General features: G+C 36.5%; 2 protein-coding genes across 2 annotated transcripts in view; both read left to right on the plus strand.

Annotated features, from left to right (window-relative positions):
- Window positions 1-1,166: 1,166 nt before the first annotated feature.
- Window positions 1,167-7,984, plus strand: opa3 (outer mitochondrial membrane lipid metabolism regulator OPA3). The gene is made up of 2 exons (XM_016236986.1): window positions 1,167-1,335; window positions 7,071-7,984. Exons 1-2 carry the CDS (start codon window positions 1,194-1,196, stop codon window positions 7,400-7,402), a joined length of 474 nt encoding a protein of 157 aa, XP_016092472.1. The 5' UTR covers window positions 1,167-1,193; the 3' UTR covers window positions 7,403-7,984.
- Window positions 7,985-12,425: 4,441 nt separating this feature from the next.
- Window positions 12,426-22,691, plus strand: part of hnrnpul1 (heterogeneous nuclear ribonucleoprotein U-like 1) — an 18,931-nt gene continuing 8,665 nt past the window's right edge. Inside the window, 8 exon segments of the mRNA XM_016236978.1 lie at window positions 12,426-12,576; window positions 12,688-12,764; window positions 13,062-13,147; window positions 15,648-15,891; window positions 15,973-16,009; window positions 16,100-16,239; window positions 18,496-18,578; window positions 18,634-19,039. Of these exon segments, the coding sequence (XP_016092464.1) occupies window positions 12,426-12,576; window positions 12,688-12,764; window positions 13,062-13,147; window positions 15,648-15,891; window positions 15,973-16,009; window positions 16,100-16,239; window positions 18,496-18,578; window positions 18,634-19,039 (1,224 nt within the window).

Below are 22,691 nucleotides of genomic sequence, written 5' to 3' on the forward strand. Positions count from 1 at the left end.
GTGTCTGGCTGGCATGCAATTGAACCAACATGCAAACTGTCAGTGTTTACAAAGCTGTAAGGGAGCCAGAAAACAAGTTGTAGCAGGATAAGACAGATATGTATATATGTAGCCAAAATGCATCTGGCTTTCATCTTGACAGGCCTTATATTTTCATGACGCTTTATGTATTAATATTCCGAACAACACAACATACTACAAACTACAGTAGGCTATTACTAAATAAATAAAAGCTCGGATAAGCTTTTGGGTGATTCAAAGACATCATTCAGGTTGAATAATGAATATATTGTTCAGTGGACAGTTCAATGAGCACCGACTTCAAAAGCTCCTGCGTGGTGCGTTTTCAAGACATCTGATTTCCATTAAAGCGCTCCGACTCCTCCTCGTACACTTCCTTACACAAAGGCGCCTTTAAAAAAACTTTCGACATAGTACACATTTTTTAAATAATATATATAAAAAAAAAGGTTGCTAAAACGGCCTGGCATAACAGACACGACCGAGTCCACTGTACAATCCACATCGCCTTCTTAAAGCCAAGTAAAACTGGACTCTCAGTGAAAACTCAAAAGCACAATAACATAAATATTTTCCTGTACCTTGAATAGCTGTTATAGTTGTGAGGTTGTCGTGCCGTAAAGTCCTAGAACTTAGTCCCGCCGAGCATGGATGTGTTACATGGCAAGTTGGAAAAGATTTAAACGGTGTTTAACTCTTGTCTGTGAAGTCCTGAGATATTCAGTCCAGCCCACTGCTTCTGAAACCCGACCCAGGTGCTCCAGACGCACAGCTGGCGCAGGTAAACAACGCGCTGAGAGATTTCTTTTATTTGTTTCTTATTGGTATCGTGATTGTTTTCATGCATTTATTTTAGAGCTATTTAGAATACGTTGTTTTGTAAAAAATAAAAAATTAATATACTATAAATATAAACTACGTAACAAATGGGGGGAATAATCTTTAAATAAAATTAAAATAAAACAAATTAATAACAATAAAAAACAAAGGACGATTAGAGTTATATTTTTCACTTAAAATAAAAAATAAAATAATAATAATGATAATATTGCGCGAAACGCGCGTTCTAGATCTCATGAATATTAATATTGCATCATTAATATTACGCGGGAGCATTGTCCACATGTCGTCCTTATCCTCCCGCCTCCTCAGATGACGCATTTTCCGCCAAGATGGTTGTCGGTGCCTTTCCAATTGCAAAGCTGCTCTATCTGGGCGTAAGGCAATTGAGCAAACCAGTGGCTAACAGGATAAAAGCAGGCGCGCGGCGAAGTGAATTCTTTAAGAATTACATCTGCCTTCCTCCGGCTCAAGGTAGGCTGGCTTTTGGTTGTTCGTGTTTAACGATGTGATGTCAGTCCATATGATAATGGTGTCTGTAGGCGTAAACGTCGAGGCAACACGCAGCCAATAGCCGTTTGCTTGTATGTGCTATTTAGCCAATCACGGCTGCTGCCTTGTTGTCATTGGGTGTTTTCAACTACAGATTTACCCAGAGACCAATGAGATGCTAGAAAGAAGGTTCCATTTAGACAAATGAGATTCGGGTTTGCTTAAAGGGGTGGGACTCAACTGTCATTGAGGTCACAGCGAGTAACTGAAAGTGCCTTTTGCTGCTTGAAATCTACTGAATGGACCCTTTTCACATTTCCGGGTTTCTCAGCAGCGGAAGTCGTCATAGTTGGGTAAACTTTTTATTTCATTTTTTATTATTATTTTGCATTTCAAGCATCATAACAGAACAAAATAGTCTAACATAAACACAACTGTAAGTCCTCACAGACTGAGACATTCATATTAATCATACTATAACAGAGAAACAAATCAAATAATTTCTTGGCTTTATCACTTCTCATCATTTTCAGGACCTCTGTATACACGGCAAGCTCATTTTTAAAGACATTCAACTGGGGTGCTGTTTTCATAACTTTACGTTTGTGAATGAAGCATTTTAATATGAGGAGTAAACAATTTACAACAAAGTCTACTCTTTTGTCCTCCAAAAAAAGAACTCCAAATGTCAACATGTCCCAAGTAATAGATGGAAAAATAGATATTCTTTGTTTAATCCAATTACATACTTCAGTCCAAAACGAATTAACCAGATAACAGTGGAAAAATAAGTGTTCAACAGTTTCTACATCATTATTACAGAATTGACCAATATTACAATCCACATTCAATCTTAATCTCAGAAATTCCTTAGCAGGATAAATATCGAACAACATTTTAAAGTGCACTTCTTTATATTTTGGTGGAAGAGCAAATAACAAATATTTGCATCTAAATTCGTTAATTGATTTCCTATTTAGATGTTGAAAAATATAGCTCCTTCTTATTGGACCAGGATAGCTTTCCTTATAAACTTATTAGTACACTTCTCATCTACAAAATTTATTTTGCCTAATTTAAGATCCAAAATCTTGGGAATGATAGTATGTTAAAATCCCCTTTAACATATTAAGGAATGGTGAAGGAATACTTTTAGTAACTTTCAAATAAACTTTTTTCCTCACACTTAAAATTTAATTTAGTGCAAAAATCATTATAATAAAAAAAACAGCCATTCTTATCCATCATGTGTAACACTGTCCAAATACCTCTTTGCCACCAGTCCTCCAAAAATAAAGATTTTCTTTGAAATAAAATACAACGATTATTCCATAAGGAAACATTATGAGGACTGAAGTTATGTTTAAACGGCATTTTCCAATACAAGAGGACTTGTTTATGAAAATCTGACAGTTTCAGTGGAATTTTAGATATCTCAAAGTCACATTGTAAAAAAAACTTTATACCGCCACATTTTTTAAACAAACTGGATGGAATTGCAAACCAGTATGAATGCTCATTTCTAATAAAAGACTGAAGCCATTTAAGTTTAAGTACTCCATTCATAATATCAAAATCTATTGCCTTTAACCCACCATCCTCATATTCTCTTATTATATCATTTTTCCTTATATAGTGATACTTTTTCCTCCAAATGAAATCAAAATTAAGTTTATTAATTGCTTTTATCTTTCTGGAAGAAATTGGCAATGAAAAACCTGGGTAAATTAATCTAGAAAGACTTTCAATTTTCGATAGCAATATTCTCCCGAAAATTGTTATATCTCTCTGTAACCAAGAGTTCATAATTGATCTACATTTTTCAATTTTTTTGTCAATATTTAACATTTCAATTCTCTCTACATCTTTTGAAATTGGCTAGCAGTTCCGCAACCATAATAAATAACAGAGGTGAACTCCCACAGCCTTGTCTTATGCCCGTTCACCTGAAATCTCGGACAAGTTCCCTTGGGAAGAGCCACTGAACTATTAATGTCATTGTAAAGCATTTTGATGATATTTATACATTTTGGCCCAAAACCAAAATGACTGAGTGTCTGAAAAAGAAACGGATGTTCTACCATATCAAACGCTTTAAAGAAATCTAAAAATAAAATAAAACCATCGTTTTTCAATTAAATTACTATATTCTAGGATATCAAGTACCAAACGAATATTGTTATGAATTGATCTACCCTTAAGGAACCCAGATTGAGTCTCACTAATTATTTGAGGAAGTCCCACCCTTAACCTGGCCGCAATCACTCCGGAAAATATTTTGTAATCAGTGTTGAGGAGCGTAATAGGCTGTAGATGATCTAAAATCCTTTTGTCTTTTCCAGGTTTTGGAATCAGAGTAATAAGACCCTGCTTCATAGTAGGCAATAGATTATTATATATAATACAATCTTGTATTGGCTAGGCCATCTGGCCTAGGAGATTTACCAGTTTTCATTTTTTTTTAAGGCTAAACCTAATTCTTGAATGGTCAAATCGGATTCACAAAGTTCTTTAAATGAATTCTCAACTGTAGGGATATCATTTTTTACTTTCTTAAAGAAATGTTCAGAATCATCACTGGAGTAAGCAGAAGTATATACATTTGAATAGAACTGAAACACCTCTCTTGCAATAATATTGTTATCAGAACATTCACTCTGATTTATCACTAAACTAACTACAGCATTTCTTACTTGACGTCTTTTTTCAAGATTACAAAAGTATGAGCTATTTTTCTCCCCCTCCTCCATCCATTTTGCTCTTGACCTCACGTATGCACCCTTTGCCTTCCTTACATAAAGTTCATCCAATAAAGAATGTAAATGAATACGTTTTTTCTTATCTTCAGCTGATAGAATAGATTTGCAACAGCACAAATTAATCTTATTTATTAAAATAATTTATTTCGCTAATCTCTTTTTGTTAAGATTTTTCCCATAAGTTATTGACAATTCTCTAAGTTTATATTTTAAAAACTCCCATTTACTACCACTTGGCATACATTTCCTACCGATATCAGTTATAATCTTCTTTATATAAATGCAGTAGTCATTCTGAGTTAATAGGTCAGCATTAAATTTCCAGTACCCTTTGAAATTACTAGATTCACCCTTTTGTTTTAAGTTTAACTCAATTACACAATGATCACTTAAGGGAGCACTAGATATAGAGCAGTTATATACATGCTTATAGACAGCCTCAGTGCCAAGCCAATAATCAATTCTTGATCTCACATTTGCATTGGGTTTAAACCAAGTAAATCGTCTAATGCTGGATTCTGAATTCTCCAGATATCAATCAGAAGATTTGAAGAGCAAAACTTTTGAACAATGTTATTGACTTAATTTGGAAGGATCTCTATCTAGCCACTCATCTGGAGTTCAATTGAAATCTCCTCCAATTAGAATAAACTATGTGGGGTAAATAATCTTCAACTCATTTATAATGTCAGTAATTGAAAAGAGCAAATCACTATTCTGATTACGACTATTATATCCGCACACATTTATCAAGATAAAGAAAAACTTGTCTAAACTGAGAACGATTGCTAGCCAATGACCCTCATCATCAGCTTTGTGATAAATTATCTTACCAGGACAATTATGCAAACAAATAGCAACTCCCGCAGATCGATTTGTGCCGTGACTAAAAAATATGTCATCACCCCATTGATTACGCCAGAAAGGAGCTTCCGAAGCTTCCGAGTGAGTTTCCTGAAGAAAAATTAAGTTTTTGATTTTTGACTTTTGCAAACAAGAAAAATACCTTTCCTTTTAACTGAATCTTTCAGACCCCTACAGTTTAAAGACGAAAATGAAACATTAGATACCGAGAACATAGAACCGGTCATTAACTCTGGTCTTTTTTCAGCTGCATGCTAATATATTCGTGCTGCTCATCCACTTTGACTCTGAGTGCTTTAATTGCGTCAAGGATAGCGACGTTAGACACATCACCAGTCAGATCATTTCCAATCGATTTTTTTTACTTTTTTTCCACTTTGAGATTTAAACAGAGTGGATGGATTGAATCAGTTCCCCGTTCTCTTTTACCTGAAACTTCATCAATGTCCATTGAGTAGGAGTGTTCCTCCATCTTCAAATTAGAAGCGATTTCAAACGGAAAATTTATAGCAACTTGAAAATAGCAATGTTGGGTATAATGGACTAACACTTGAAGTTAATGAGTGGAGTATAAACTCATCACTTTTAAGTAAACACGGGACTCATTTATGGCGCAGATCAAATGTCGACTACTCAGTCCGCCATCTTGCCTCCTTCCTTAGTTGGGTAAACTTGAAGCGCAGTGAATGGGAGAGCACCACAAATATATTTTTGCATTCCCAGTTGCTCAAATAGCAAAAGAAAAACTCCACGATAGTGTTTTCATGACTTTCAATAAAAGGAAAAAAATTGAGAGAGACTGATAATGGCTGTCTGAAGAGAGAACGATGTCAAATTTACCGTCTGTAAAATATAAAAAATATACCGTAAAAATTGATCATTTTGACCCATACAATGTGCTACTTATGACTGGATTTGTGGTCCAAAGGGTCACATTTAATATTATAAAGTAATATATATATATATATGTATGTTCATTTATTTATTAATAAATGTATATATAATATGAGAGCAATATCAGCTATGTCTAATACAAGCTTTTTCTTTGGTTATATGTAGCCTTGTTTGCACAATATGCTATATATCTGAATTTTCAGGCAGAAGTAGATAATGTAATAATTAAATCAATTATTTCTACTTTTTTTATAAAATATCATGTTTAAATACTAGTCTCTTTTAATATATTTTTTAATATTGTACTTTTTACATGCTAGTCTCTTTTTTAATATTATAGCTTTCATATAGTAGTCTCTTTTTAACATTGTTATTGTTTGTAATAGTATGTTTTTTTTATACTGTAATCTGTTATGTTGGTTACCACGAGCATGAAGGTAAAACCAAAGTGTGTCTTAAAGGGGTCCTATTATGCTTTTTCACGTTTTCAACTTTAGTTAGTCTGTAATGTTGCTGTTTGAGCATAAAAAAAGATCTGCAAAGTTACAAAGCTCAACGTCCACTTCAAAAGGAGATATTTTATTTAACAGAAATCACTTTTCAAAAACTATAACGAACGACTCGTTTGGACTACAACGCATATTTTCCGGGATTTGTGATATCACAAATATCGATGAATGGGACGAGACCTGGTTGAGCTGCACTAGAGAAGGCAACGAGTGTTATCACTATGACGGAGACACGCTAGCTTTCCCAAGGCAGACAAACTTAGTGGTTACAATAATCCGGGTTTAAATCACACTCAAATTGATTTGATTTTGACGCAGTATTTACACTGAAGCTCGCAGGCGGCTATGGTAAGGGGCATGACATTTCCCGACCAGGCACCGAGTGCTGCCAATCACAACACACACTGGCTCAGCTAACCAATCACAGCACATTTTGTGTTTGAGACTGGGTATGCCAGACTGGGGAGAGAGGTGTTGTAATTATGTAAAATATGTGAAAAATAATGTGTTTTTCGAACAACCTAGTATGAGAGCCTGTTCTAGTACACCCCCAAAACAAAATCAAGACTTTGTAAAAGAGCATAAAAGGACCCCTTTAACCTTTTTATTTTATTTTATTTTTTTTACAGTGGATTGTTAAAATAGGTAATTCGGGTAATTCAATGTGTGGTGCCTCTTGTTTTCTCCATAGCATATCACTGGATCGAGATGAGAACAAAGATGAGAATTATGGGTTTCCGTGGCTCCACCATCAATCCTCTGAATGAAGAGGCAGCTGCGGAGCTCGGAGCAGAGCTGCTCGGTGAAGCTATCATTTTCATCATCGGCGGAGGTTGCATGGTGCTTGAGTACAGCCGTCAGGCCGCCAACTCCAGGCGCAAGGAAGAGGAGCTCGCACAAACCATTAACAGTCTTCAGACACAACTAGGAGAGCTTGCACTAGCCACGGAGACACTGGATGCCCAGATCAGAGAGGTTAATAGACTTCTGTTGTCCCTCCCAGCGGCTCCAACTACCAAGTAACAATATGCATCACTAAAATACGACTTTTCTAAGAAGGGCAAAGAGACTGATTTATGAGAACATATCAGTAGTGGTGCAGCACTGCCATATATACACACAAAGTCTACGTTCAGCCATCCCACACACACAAGGAAACCCCAGGTTATATAAACGAGGAAGGAACAGAGAGTTTGTATGTGATTGGGTGACTGGCCACCAGTATAACACTTCCTATTGATTATTTGTTTGGTTGGATGATGCTGTTTTCAATTGAAAGTTCTAGTTATTTGATGACTCTGTTAAACCATTGCCAACGCTTTACCGCTTACTATTCTGCTCATCAGTTTGGATGTTATTTCATAACATTTTCTTCATATAATATGCTGATGGAGTTGGGCATTCATCATTTATTAATGATTTGAAAATGCACTTGAATTTTCGATACTTGAATGACAAATTCCATATTATATAGTAAATATGGATGTGTTCCTCGATATAGGAAACAGAGAGCCGTCTCTGTGTGTCCTGCAAGAAAATCCCCATTACATTAAAAGACTGCTGTGTTTAATATGGTATGTGTATATGGGTGTATATTTATGATTGTAAAATAAAGTGAAATATTCTGATGCTTGTTTTTTTTTCTTATATCTTGAATGTATTACAATTGTGAAAATATTATGTAATTGTGAAATGGCAATCTTAAGTAATCACATGCGAAAGTTTTAGCACTTCAGTTTTCATTGTATTCAAGGCACAAAATTCTGTATTTACAGACTTAAATTTAAAAATGCAAAAATCATTCATTTGAAAAGCTTGAGCAGTTTTGAAATACTATACGAACTATGTTTAATACATTTTTTCTTTCTTTCTATATACCCCTGACATGTTTGGATATATGTAGTCATGTTTGTACAATGCTTGTTTTCTCTCGCTCTCTCTCTCTCAATTTTTCAATTTCAATTTAAGAGTGCTTTATTGGCATGACAAAAATTATACATTTGTATTGCCAAAGCAATTGCAGCTGGACTGCTTACAAATAGTACACATATGTATTAACAGAAAGAAAAAGAATAATAGTAATAAGAATAATATATAAAAAGTATTAAGCATGTAGTGCAAAATTAATTACTGCTGTTCATCGACCTATGCTAGCCCTAGGACTATTCTTCTGTCTTGCCCGCCATATACCTGTTTGCCACTGTTTGACCCCGCCTGTTTTATGACCACGTCTCTGTCTTCTCCAAATAAAAAGCCTTTTTTTATAGTGGCATTAGGCAACCGTTGAAGTCTAGGCTCATCCTTAAGGGGCCGCGTTCGTCACTATGTGAGTGTATGGATTATGCTTTATTGACTGTTGGCTCTTTGTGGACTGTGGGTATCGCGGAGGAACGCAACCCCACACTTACTCCTGTAATGGCCTCCGCACTAGATTGCGTTCACAAAATGGTGGCGACAGAGGGGCCTGATCACAAAATGGCGGACACAACAGCGCCCCGTCAAGTCACAATTGATCGTCACGAGTCAAGTCACCGCTGATCTTCACGAGTCAGGTCAAGTCACAGTTCCTTTGCCTGAGTCTAATCAAGTCACAGCTGATCATCACGAGTCAAATCAAGTCACAGTTTGATCACGAGTCTAGTCAAGTCACAGTTGATCGTCATGGGTCGAGTCTAGTCACAGTTGATCGTCATGGGTCGAGTCTAGTCACAGCTGATCGTCATGGGTCGAGTCTAGTCACAGCTGATATTCATGAATCTAGTCAAGTCACAGCTGATCTTCAGGAGTCAAGTCAAGTCTCGGCTGATCTGCCAGAGCCTCATGTCTCAGCTGTTCATCCAGATTCACGTCGCATCACAGCTGATCATCCAGAGTCATGTCACGTCCTGTCTGTTGCGCCCAGATTGTCGGTGTCGGTCCGTCGGTATCCGAGTCTGGTGTCCAGTGTGAGGGATTCATCGCTGGTGTCTGCACGCGCAGCTGGTATCCCCAAACCCACTCACTTTAGTCCTCCTGTTCCTGAACTCATTCCCCTGTCTGCAACATTTCCCATATGGGGGTTTGCTTTATGGTGTATCTGGGCCGCGTACTCCACCACCGATTTGCTAGAGGCAGCGGCACCGGCTACAACATCCCCAGAGGTGGCGGCTCCTACGCTAGCCCTAGGACTATTCTTGTCTTGCCCGCCATATACCTGTTTGACCCCGCCTGTTTTATGATCACGTCTCTGTCTTCTCTAAATAAAAAGCCTGCATATGGATCCGCACGTCTCTCATCTTGTCAGCCCCATAACAGCTATGGTGAGCAGCAAGCACACAGCAGTTATTGTGTTCTCCTAACAGATACGGCAGTTTCCTGGTTTGAAAGTGTTAAATGTCTGATGGATCTGCTGTATTTTATCATAGAACACTGTTCATATATCTGTGTATTTGGGGCATTCTGTTAGGAAGTGCAGTTCTGTTTCCATCTGATTCAGATCACAGTGTGAACACAATCTCTGCTCCGGTGGCAGCCATGTTTTTCTGTGTCTGCCCGTCTTTATCATCAGCTTGTGTCCGCTGAGTTTGTATCTGGTCAACGTGCCTCTCAGTTTCTTATCTGACACTGTGTACAGATACTCTGCCATACTGTACTCTCTTTTTGGCCAAATAGCATTGCACTCTACTCTGCTGTTGTGTTTGGGTTTGCCAGTGAGGGATGTAGTTCTGTTTGATTTGTGCAGTAATCTGACTGATTCTGATGTTGTGATTCAGAGCAGCAGTAGATGTTAGTGAAGCATCAGGACTGAAGCTCTGGATCAGCTGAGGGAGGGGCTTGCTTTCTTTGCTCATCTCTTGGTATTGCAGGGCTTTATAATGATATGATTGGGGGTCACTGAGCTTCAGATGTTTCCAGAATTTAATTGCCCTTTTTTGTATCTTTATGATTAGAGGATATTTGCCTAATTCTGCCCTGCATGCGTTATTTGTTGTGTGCCGGTGCACGTGTAATATATTTTTACAGAGTTCTGCATGCAGGGTCTCGATCGGATGTTTTTCCCATTTGGTGAAATCTTGATTGGGATTTGTCAGTGGACCCCACACCTCACTGCCATAGAGGGCAATGGGCTCAATTACTGATTCTAATATTTTCAGCCAAATTCTAATGGGGATCTCTATAGGACATTGCCGTTTGATGGCGTAGAAGGCCCTGCGTGCTTTATCTCTCAGTTCATTCACAGCATGATTCAAGTTTCCCGTGAATGTGATTTTCAAACCCAGGTAGTTATAGTGTGATGTGTGTGTTATCTGCTTAGTGCCTAATGTAAATGTGTGTTGTGTTCCCTGGTATCTGGATCTTTTCTAAAAGATTATAATTTTGGTTTTCTTCAGGTTGACTGTCAGAACCCAGGTCTGGCAGTATTCCTCTAGCAGGTCCAGGTTCTGCTGTAAAGCGTGTTGAGTGGGAGACCGCAGAAGCAGATCGTCTGCATACAGCAGGCATCTGATCTGTGAGTTGTGTAGGGTGAGGCCAGGGGCTGCAGATCGCTCCAGACTGCTCGCCAGTTCATTGATGTAAATGTTAAATAACACTGGGCTTAAGCAGCAGCCCTGTCTCATGCCACGCTCCTGGGAAAGATACCTCGTACGTTTGGTGCTGATTTTTACACCACATTTACTTTCAGTGTACATTGATTTGATAAGGTCATAGGTTTTACCTCCTATGCCACTTTCAGTAAGTTTGTAGAATAGTCCTTGGTGCCAAATTGAGTCAAAAGCTTTTTTTAAAGTCAATAAAGCATGCATATTTGACTTATCTTGGTTAACATGTTTTTCAATTAGAGTATGTAATGTATAGATGTGATCAGATGTACGGTAATTTGGTAAAAATCCGATTTGGCTTCTGCTCAGTACATTGTGTGTGGTGATGAAGTCTAATAGTCGAGCATTTATTATACTACAGAATTTTCCCAGGTTGCTGCTCACACAGATGCCTCTGTAGTTATTAGGATCAAATTTATCACCCTTTTTAAAGATTGGTTATCAAGCCTTGATTCCAGATGTCAGGGAAGTAACCTACACTCAGAAGCACATTGAATAGTTTTAGAATGGCCAATTGGAATTTACTGCTTGTGTGTTTTATAATTTCGTTTAATATCCCATCAGGTCCAGATGCTTGTTTGAGTTGGAGGTTTTTTATTTTTTTTCTTTAAGTTCACACATCAGTAGACATTGACAGGGCTTGATAATGAACTGAATAGTAAAGTAATGCATATTATTAGTGACTGAACTATCAGTATATTCCAGATGTGTCCAGAAGGTGGCAGCACTCAAACACTTTGGACAACACTCAGTATGTCTTCTGCTGTCAAACACTCTCCTTCAACTAACCAAGAGCTTTTACATTTTGCTGTGGTAAACTCATGACACCAACTGACATATTAGAGAAATGCACATCCATTTACATGAGCTGAGTTAACATTAGCTGGCATAACATACTTCATAGCTTGACAAAACAGACATGTGCATGTGTCATTTCTCATATCACATCATAATGTGAATGCATTTATTGAATTGCAGTAGATGTGCCTGTTTGCCAATGCATTTACTACACAACTTATGTGTGCACATGATTTAGCAAATTAGCTGGGTAAATGTCCTACCCTGTCGGTTTAAACTGGTAGTTGTGTTTTGGAAACTGATAGGTGGTTTCTATCTGGTCTAACCTTGCCATTAGTAGGTCCAAGTTGGTTATTAACTGATTAAAGCTGATAGACCATATCTTGGACCAGCCATTACATGATCCTAAAGTGGTCTTGCTGGTTTTTGAAACATGATAACTGGTTTCTAGCAAGTCTGAGCTGGTCATTTTGTGAGACCAACTTGGATCAGCAACAAGGTTAAGCTGGTTTTTGAATCGGTCAGCTAGTGACCAGTTTAGACAGATGCTAAAAATCAGCTAACATGTTCTAAAACACAGATGTGGATGTGCATCAGCATATATTGATGTTTTGACACAACCATAGTTCATTTTGGCAGGTTTAGGAGCGAGAGCTTCTCGCTATGTCATGCAGAAGAAACTGAAAGTGAATGAGCTGAAAGAGGAGTTGCAGAAGCGTGGGCTGGACACCCTAGGCCTCAAAGTGGATCTGGTGGAGCGGCTGCAGGCGGCTCTAGAGGCTGAAAAGGAACCCACCTGCAATGATGAGACAGAAGCAGGTAATCGAGTTTGCATGCATGAAGATCATTTGATGCATGCTTTGACTAATGAAAATGAAAACGCACTCAGCCGAAACATTTGTGATCTCATTGCTTGTTTGCCTGTGACAGGTGTTGCAGAGGCTGGGAATGATGAGTGTTCTGACCGAAGGCAGATGGCTGCTGAGAAAGAGGGCTCTTATTTATTTATTTATTTATTTATTTATATATATATATATATATATATACAGTGGGTACGGAAAGTATTCAGACCCCCTTAAATCTTTAAATCTTTGTAATATTGCAGCCATTTGCTAAAATCATTTAAGTTAATTATTTTTCCTCATTAATTGACACCCCATATTGACAGAAAAACACAGAATTGTTGACATTTTTGCAGATTTATTAAAAAAGAAAAACTGAAATATCACATGGTCCTAAGTATTCAGACCCTTTGCTCAGTATTTAGTAGAAGCACCCTTTTGATCTAATACAGCCATACCCACCCCAGGGTTTCTGAAGTCTCTAAAGATGAAAATAAACCAGAGACTGTGGATGTACAACAGGCAACCATTGAGACAATCTGCAAAGAGGGTAAGACTGCAACTGACGTTTGTGGGTTTGAATGCATTTCATCAGCAGTTTTGAATTGTGACCCGATGCTTGTTCATGTAAATGTAATTACGAGTTAGCAGTCAAATGATGTAGATTTCTAAGATTTTTAGAGAGCAGGGTGTTCGATGACTGAAAAAAAAGCCAAAATATATACGATACAGATTTCAATTTAAAGGTAACAAATAACACATGCTTTAGTGAAGTTTTATGCATTTTACATAATGTTTACTGAATTAGAATAAATCATTTGAAAATTAATCAATATGAAAAATAGCTTATTTTCACATTCTATTTTCATAGTTTTCACAAATAAAGACACATTTAAAAACACAAATAAAATTAAGTAACCACAAGTGCACTCAGTAATCTGGTAAATCTGTGTACAAGTCATATTTTCTCAAATGAAGAACAAGTAGTTCTAATTTTACAAAGTACACAGTGAATATAACAGCGGCCAACTGTATACAACAGCATACAGTAGTGTGAAATCAAAGGATTTAAAGTGTGCCAGCGTTGTGTTTCAAGTGACAGCAGAACTTGATGACTGAAAAAAAAGCCAAAATATATACGATACAGATTTCAATTTAAAGGTAACAAATAACACATGCTTTAGTGAAGTTTTATGCATTTTACATAATGTTTACTGAATTAGAATAAATCATTTGAAAATTAATCAATATGGAAAAATAGCTTATTTTCACATTCTATTTTCATAGTTTTCACAAATAAAGACACATTTAAAAACACAAATAAAATTAAGTAACCACAAGTGCACTCAGTAATCTGGTAAATCTGTGTACAAGTCATATTTTCTCAAATGAAGAACAAGTAGTTCTAATTTTACAAAGTACACAGTGAATATAACAGCGGCCAACTGTATACAACAGCATACAGTAGTGTGAAATCAAAGGATTTAAAGTGTGCCAGCGTTGTGTTTCAAGTGACAGCAGAACTCTCCTCTCTGCATCCAATTTGGATATTCACGGTGCTGTAATAAAAATTAAATCAAATAAAAATAATAATTTTAATGCGGCTTCCGACACTTATTGACCAAACAGAAAAACACAAAGGCTGATGTAACTCATTAAAAACTGCTGAATATCGACTTTGGCAACATATCAGTCTACCACTAATATATTTACATTTAGTCATTTAGCAGACACTTCCAAAGCGACTTACAAATGAGGACAATTTTGTCCACTTCATGGTATGTAAAATAGGTAAAAATATATTGTTATTATTGCAGATTTATATAAAGCTTAGCAGTTGCATTTCCTACATGGTTTTTATTATTTTTATAATCATAAGATTAATCAAAGTTTGCCTTTTTGCCCAAATTTTGATTGGGAAATCACTATATTGGATTATTAACTTTATTGCATTCTCAAGCTTTTTGACTCTGAGGCCCTCTGTTGCTAACAAACATATTTGACCCCGGGCCTAGATCTTTCAGTTGTTTGTGATTTTCTAGAAGAATTAATGTCTGCCTGATCAATTATTTTAGAGCTTAGCTTAATTAGCAATATGTGTATTCATTATAAAATGTCCAACTTCCAAAAGTTTATTAATGTACTTTGTAGTTACTATGTTTTACTAATTTCAGTTGTTTTCGTATAAATTAATCCTTTTGTCATGTTTTAAATCATTTTAAGGCCCCTTTGGAAGTTTGCTGTATCAAGTGACAGCAGAACTCTCCTCTCTGCATCCAATTTGGATATTCACGGTGCTGTAATAAAAATTAAATCAAATAAAAATAATAACCATTTTAATGCGGCTTCCGACACTTATTGACCAAACAGAAAAACACAAAGGCTGATGTAACTCATTAAAAACTGCTGAATATCGACTTTGGCAACATATCAGTCTACCACTAATATATTTACATTTAGTCATTTAGCAGACACTTCCAAAGCGACTTACAAATGAGGACAATTTTGTCCACTTCATGGTATGTAAAATAGGTAAAAATATATTGTTATTATTGCAGATTTATATAAAGCTTAGCAGTTGCATTTCCTACATGGTTTTTATTATTTTTATAATCATAAGATTAATCAAAGTTTGCCTTTTTGCCCAAATTTTGATTGGGAAATCACTATATTGGATTATTAACTTTATTGCATTCTCAAGCTTTTTGACTCTGAGGCCCTCTGTTGCTAACAAACATATTTGACCCCGGGCCTAGATCTTTCAGTTGTTTGTGATTTTCTAGAAGAATTAATGTCTGCCTGATCAATTATTTTAGAGCTTAGCTTAATTAGCAATATGTGTATTCATTATAAAATGTCCAACTTCCAAAAGTTTATTAATGTACTTTGTAGTTACTATGTTTTACTAATTTCAGTTGTTTTCGTATAAATTAATCCTTTTGTCATGTTTTAAATCATTTTAAGGCCCCTTTGGAAGTTTGCTGTGGCATAGCTTTCTCACCCCTTGGTTGAGAACCTCTGCTTTATATTGAATATTTATTGTTTAACAAGACATGAAGTGGCACCAGTAAAGGTGAAAAATGAGGATGATATAATTACGGAGCAACAAGAACAGCAGCGACCGACCCCTGGCAGTGAATGGGAAGATCTGGAGAGCCAGCAGAATGCAGAGATCAAGACTGAACAGGACAGACATGCACATTATGGCAACCAAAGGCGCTATGATGACAGCCACGGTTTCAGCTATTATGAACACCGTGAAGACAGGAGGTGAATTTACCACAGTGATTTTGTTTAATCCTATATCACATTAGCATTTTGACTTAATGCACACTAACAAATGCTGTTACATTTACATGTACATGTGGATGAGGAAGACTTTGATGGCACACTAGTGGTCATTGGCACTTGTACGTGTGAGGGCTTGTTTTGTGTAATTATGATTTATGATATCTCTATAATAGTAATAATAATGGAATTCTCTCTGTAAACCTCGACAGATAACTGTGACTTGCACTTCAAAGTCTCTCAGGACCGTTGCAGCGGCTGTCCTTTAACCATTGAGGGGTTTGCTTACCTATGGTCTGGAGCACGAGCAATGTATGGTGTAAACAAGGGATGCGTGTGCTATGAGCTGAAGGTAATGTACATTACTTTTCAAAAATTTGAGGTTGATAATACTTTTTTTAATGTTTATATTCTTAGGCTTACCAAGTCTGCATTTATGTTCAAAATGGTAATATTGTGAAATTGTATGGTATAATGGTAATGCTGTTCAGTTGCTTTGTCACAATCTGTATTGTTAAAAGCGCTATATAAATAAAGGTGACTTGACTTGACTTGACTTATTACAATTTAAAGTAACTGTTTTCTATTTCGGTATATTTTAAAATGTAGTTTATTCCTCAGATAGCAAAGCCAATTTTTTAGCTGCCATTATTCAGTATTCAGTGTCACTGATGCAATTTCCAAACACGTGTTAAACTCACAGCACATGTATGAAGATAGAATTGTTGCTTAATTCCAAATAAATAGATTATGATCCACAAATAAATAGAATGAGATCCACAAATAAATCTTAAAGTTTCACAAACATGAATTAAATTCACAAATAAAATGAGATTTGCAAATAAAAAACATTCACAAATATATATTTGTCACAACCACAACTTTGCCTGGCATTTATTTATGAATCGCGTCATGTGCATTTGTAGATAGCTGCACGCATTTGTGAATCGCGTCCTGTGCATTTGCGAATTGTGAAACATTTCTTGCGTCAAGACGTGCTGACAATCCACAAATACGTGGACTCCACCCACCGTCTACTCAAGCCAATCAGATAACAGCCACATTCGCTGACCAATCGTAGCACGATCTCGCTATAGCCAATCACGTTTTGCTTTACAATCAGGGCGGTCTCGTCCTGAGAACTTCATGCATCTGCATTGGCTCAAATAGGTCATATAAGGGCCATACAATGGGTACAGTAAAAGATGTTTAAAACTGGATTTCGTTAGACCATTAGACTGTGTATCATGCCAAGCCACAGTATTTTATGTTACGTGCCTTCATATTTGTGAATGTTTTTTATTTGCAAATCTCATTTTATTTATTTGTGAATTTAATTCATGTTTGTGAAATTAAGATTTATTTGTGGATCTCATTCTATTTATTTGTGGATCATAATCTATTTATTTGGAATTAAGCAACAATTCTATCTCCATACACATGCAATAAACGAGTTCACTGCATTCACTGCGAACGGAGTCGTTCTGAGGCGCGGAAAACACAGTATCACAAGCTGATGACGAAGGGATTAAGCCATATTATGCTTTCGGTTTTATTTCGTTTGACCGATACTGTGCCAAAGCATAATGGCCCAAAACACATCTTTAAAGACCTTTTATGTTAGAGTAAGAAGTTTAAATCTGTTTTAAAAACTACACTTTTTGCCTGGAAGACCTATCGTTTCATATCAAGTTCACTGCGAACGGAGTCGTTCTGAGGCGCGGAAAACACCGTATCACAAGCTGATGACGAAGGGATTAAGCCATATTATGCTTTCGGTTTTATTTCGTTTGACCGATACTGTGCCAAAGCATAATGGCCCAAAACACATCTTTAAAGACCTTTTATGTTAGAGTAAGAAGTTTAAATCTATTTTAAAAACTACACTTTTTGCCTGGAAGACCTATCGTTTCATATCGTCATGTGACCATGATAAGATCGAGACATCCCTAGAAAACAGTAGTGCTGCTTAATATTTTGTGTAAACCGTGATACTATCTTAGGATTCTTTAATAAATAGAAAGAACAACATTTATTCAAAATAAAAATATTTTGTAACATTATAAATGTCTTAACTGTCAAATTTTATCAATTGAATCTGTCCTTGCTGAAAAAAAAGTATTAAATTTTTTCCAATCTTACTTACCCCACACTTTGAGTAGTAGTTCAGATTAGTTGTTTCTCTTTAATTAAAAGGATATTGTTGTTCCAAACCTGTAAGACCCTCGTTTATCTTCGGAGCACAAATTAAGATATTTTTGATGAAATCCGAGAGCTTTCTGACCCTCCATAGACAGCAATGCAACTGACATGTTCAAGGCCCAGAGACATAGTAAGGACATCGTTAAAATAGTCCATGTGACATCAGTGATTCAACTGTAATTTTATGAAGCTATGAGAATACTTTGCTGTCTTTGGAGGGTCAGAAAGTTCTGGGATTTCATCAAAAATATCTTAATTTGTGTTCTGACGATAAACAAAGGTCTTATGGGTTTGGAACGACATGAGGGTGAGTGATTCCCAGTGACAGAATGTTCATTTTTGGGTTAACTATTATTTTAACTTTCAAATCAACTTAAGTTTACATAATCTTGGTTTTTGTCTCCAGGTTATGGAGTATGTACCAGTCAAGCATCTTCCCTGCAGTGAGCCTGACCCTCATGTCGTGAGAGTCGGGTGGTCTCTGGATTCCACCATTTTAGTTTGATTGAACTGCATTGGGATGGGACCTGCTGTACGATGCCTTCTGTCTAGGTAGGCAGCATACTACGTTTTGGATTCGAGAGAATAATGAAAGAAAACCAAAATAACAAACATGTAACTACCTAAATAAAGTAGTTGACATAAATATGTAGTCTCCTATGTGTCTTTTGCAGGACTTTGACAGTCATGAGCAGGTGGAAATGAGCAGGAGGGTTTTCTCAAAGAACGGGAAGTGGCTTGATGTGGCATTTCATGTATCTAAAGAAGAACTGGCTGGTCGTGCGCTGTATCATCACGTCCTTGTGAAGAACTGCTCTGTTGAGTTTAACTTTGGCCAGCGAGCAGAATCTTTATTTCCTTTGCAAGATGGCTACACTTTGATTGGGGCCGTCAACATAGAGAACAAGGTCAGAGGAACTGTTGGTCCCACCAATAAATCTGATTGTGAGGTAAATTCTTCTGATTAGCTCCATACAGTTAGTGTGAGCATTAGATTTTGTTTCACTTTGCTTTTGCAGTGAAGTTTTATGTAACATCTTTAAGACAAACGTTGTCTTTGACATTTTTGACAATCTTACAGTAGATAGATACACTGTCGTTCAAAATGTTTGGGTCGGTAAGATGTTTTGTTAGCCTCAAATCAGCATATTAGAATGATTTCTGATGAATATTGTGACACTGAAGACTATTGAAAATGTAGCTTTGCCATCATAGAAATTGCATTTACAATTACTTTTTAATTTAGTTTTTTGTTGTGGTTTAATTTGTAATAATATTTCACAATATTATTTTTACTATATTTTTGATCAAATAAATTCACCCTAGGTGAGCATAAGAGACTTTTCAAAGAACATTAACAAAACAGATCCCCTAAACTTTTGAATGGTAGTATATGTGACCCTGGACCACAAAACCAGTCTTAAGTCGCTGGGGTATATTTTCATGTTTAAATCATTTTATTAAGGTATTCAATGAAACAATCCAATAGTTATTGTTACATACCATGATTTCAGTTATATATACATGCATGCATACATACCTAAATAACACATAAAAACTGAACATACAAGCACAACAAACATTTATGGTACAAAACATCCCCTTACCTCCCTCCCCACCCTAGGGACTTAAATCATACCACACTAATGGTGCGGTCAACACCGCATGATTACTCCGCCTGCATTTTCAAGATATAGGAGAAGAGGAGACCAAATTTATCCAATTTATTTGCCAACAGGAATCTAATTTTTTCCAAATGTAGTACCTTTTCATTTCTTCAAACCAAAGTTTAGCTGATGGGGTTTCTGTCATTTTCCAAAACCTTAAGATAAGTTTCTTTGCCACAATACGTCCATAGGACAGCAACTGTTGTTCAGATTTTTTAAGTGACATGATTTTGTCAGAAATTCCAAATATCACAAGAAGTGGGTCGGGCTCTAATACACTATTTAAAACTGTCAGATATTTTAAGTCAAGAATGAGATTAACTTAGAACAAAGAACATAACTATTGCAAGGGAGTGGCTACATCAGTCTGACATTTGTCACAATATGGGGAGACATCTGGAAAAAGTCTATGTAATTTTGTTTTGTATAATGGAGTTGATGGATAATCTTAAATTTGAATAAGGCAATGCCTAGAGTTGACAGAGCATGTATGAATATTCTCTAGTGCGTCAGCCCAGGATTCTGAACATATCTTGCTCTCACTGCAATTTTAAACTCTCTGTAGAAGGTAAGTTCTTTGACAACAATGAGTTGTACAGTAAAGATATCGGATGACTGACCCCACCTCCAAGCCCCAAGAGATCATCCAAACTAGCAGAAGTAGCCTCATTAAGACAGGGTATGTGCTTTCTTACGTAATCCCTAATCTGCAAATAGCTAAAAAAAGTTACTTGCATGCAAACCTGCAAACCATTGTAGCTGTCTAAAGGAGGCAAAAGTGCCATCTATGAATAGGTTTCCAATAGTCTGAAGACCTAAGTCCCTAAGTCCCTTAAAAGCAGCATCCATAGTTCCCGCTGATTGGTAAAAGGAAAGACCATGGCTTTATTTCAGATTTTGATTTGATCTGCTTCCAAATACGAATTGTACTATGAATTATACAGTTATGGCTATATACTGACTTATCTATCTTTATAGGAGACAGTATGACTGTACCAATATCATATGGTCTACATACCTCTCTTTCTATTTGGATCCAAGTTGAGTGTGCTACAGTATGGTCTAGCCACATTATGATAGTCTGAAGAGCACAAGCATAGTAGTAAAGGGCAAAATTTGGAAGTGCCATTCCACCGACAGCTTTAGATTTACAAAGGTGTGCTTAACTTATTCTATGGGCTTTGTAATACCACAAAAGGGGTATAATAATGGAATCTAGTTGTTTAAAAAAAAGCTTTGGTAAAAATATTGGGATGTTTTGAAAAAGATAAAGAATTTGTGGGAGAAAGATCATTTTAATAATATTAACCCTTCCTATTAAAGAAATAGGCAGGGATCTCCAGAACTGAATATTATTTTGCAGTTTAGTCACTAGTTATTGTTACATACCATGATTTCAGTTATATATACATGCATGCATACATACCTAAATAACACATAAAAACTGAACATACAAGCACAACAAACATTTATGGTACAAAACATCCCCTTACCTCCCTCCCCACCCTAGGGACTTAAATCATACCACACTAATGGTGCGGTCAACACCGCATGATTACTCCGCCTGCATTTTCAAGATATAGGAGAAGAGGAGACCAAATTTATCCAATTTATTTGCCAACAGGAATCTAATTTTTTCCAAATGTAGTACCTTTTCATTTCTTCAAACCAAAGTTTAGCTGATGGGGTTTCTGTCGTTTTCCAAAACCTTAAGATAAGTTTCTTTGCCACAATACGTCCATAGGACAGCAACTGTTGTTCAGATTTTTTAAGTGACATGATTTTGTCAGAAATTCCAAATATCACAAGAAGTGGGTCGGGCTCTAATACACTATTTAAAACTGTCAGATATTTTACACACTTAAGTCAAGAATGAGATTAACTTAGAACAAAGAACATAACTATTGCAAGGGAGTGGCTACATCAGTCTGACATTTGTCACAATATGGGGAGACATCTGGAAAAAGTCTATGTAATTTTGTTTTGTATAATGGAGTTGATGGATAATCTTAAATTTGAATAAGGCAATGCCTAGAGTTGACAGAGCATGTATGAATATTCTCTAGTGCGTCAGCCCAGGATTCTGAACATATCTTGCTCTCACTGCAATTTTAAACTCTCTGTAGAAGGTAAGTTCTTTGACAACAATGAGTTGTACAGTAAAGATATCGGATGACTGACCCCACCTCCAAGCCCCAAGAGATCATCCAAACTAGCAGAAGTAGCCTCATTAAGACAGGGTATGTGCTTTCTTACGTAATCCCTAATCTGCAAATAGCTAAAAAAAGTTACTTGCATGCAAACCATGTTGATCCTGTAGCTGTCTAAAGGAGGCAAAAGTGCCATCTATGAATAGGTTTCCAATAGTCTGAAGACCTAAGTCCCTCCATTTTGTAAAAGCAGCATCCATAGTTCCCGCTGATTGGTAAAAGGAAAGACCATGGCTTTATTTCAGATTTTGATTTGATCTGCTTCCAAATACGAATTGTACTATGAATTATACAGTTATGGCTATATACTGACTTATCTATCTTTATAGGAGACAGTATGACTGTACCAATATCATATGGTCTACATACCTCTCTTTCTATTTGGATCCAAGTTGAGTGTGCTACAGTATGGTCTAGCCACATTATGATAGTCTGAAGAGCACAAGCATAGTAGTAAAGGGCAAAATTTGGAAGTGCCATTCCACCGACAGCTTTAGATTTACAAAGGTGTGCTTAACTTATTCTATGGGCTTTGTAATACCACAAAAGGGGTATAATAATGGAATCTAGTTGTTTAAAAAAAAGCTTTGGTAAAAATATTGGGATGTTTTGAAAAAGATAAAGAATTTGTGGGAGAAAGATCATTTTAATAATATTAACCCTTCCTATTAAAGAAATAGGCAGGGATCTCCAGAACTGAATATTATTTTGCAGTTTAGTCACTA

The sequence above is a fragment of the Sinocyclocheilus grahami genome, unplaced genomic scaffold (assembly GCF_001515645.1).
Source record: "Sinocyclocheilus grahami isolate Dianchi unplaced genomic scaffold, SAMN03320097.WGS_v1.1 scaffold503.1, whole genome shotgun sequence".
In the NCBI taxonomy this organism is placed as follows: Eukaryota; Metazoa; Chordata; class Actinopteri; order Cypriniformes; family Cyprinidae; genus Sinocyclocheilus; species Sinocyclocheilus grahami.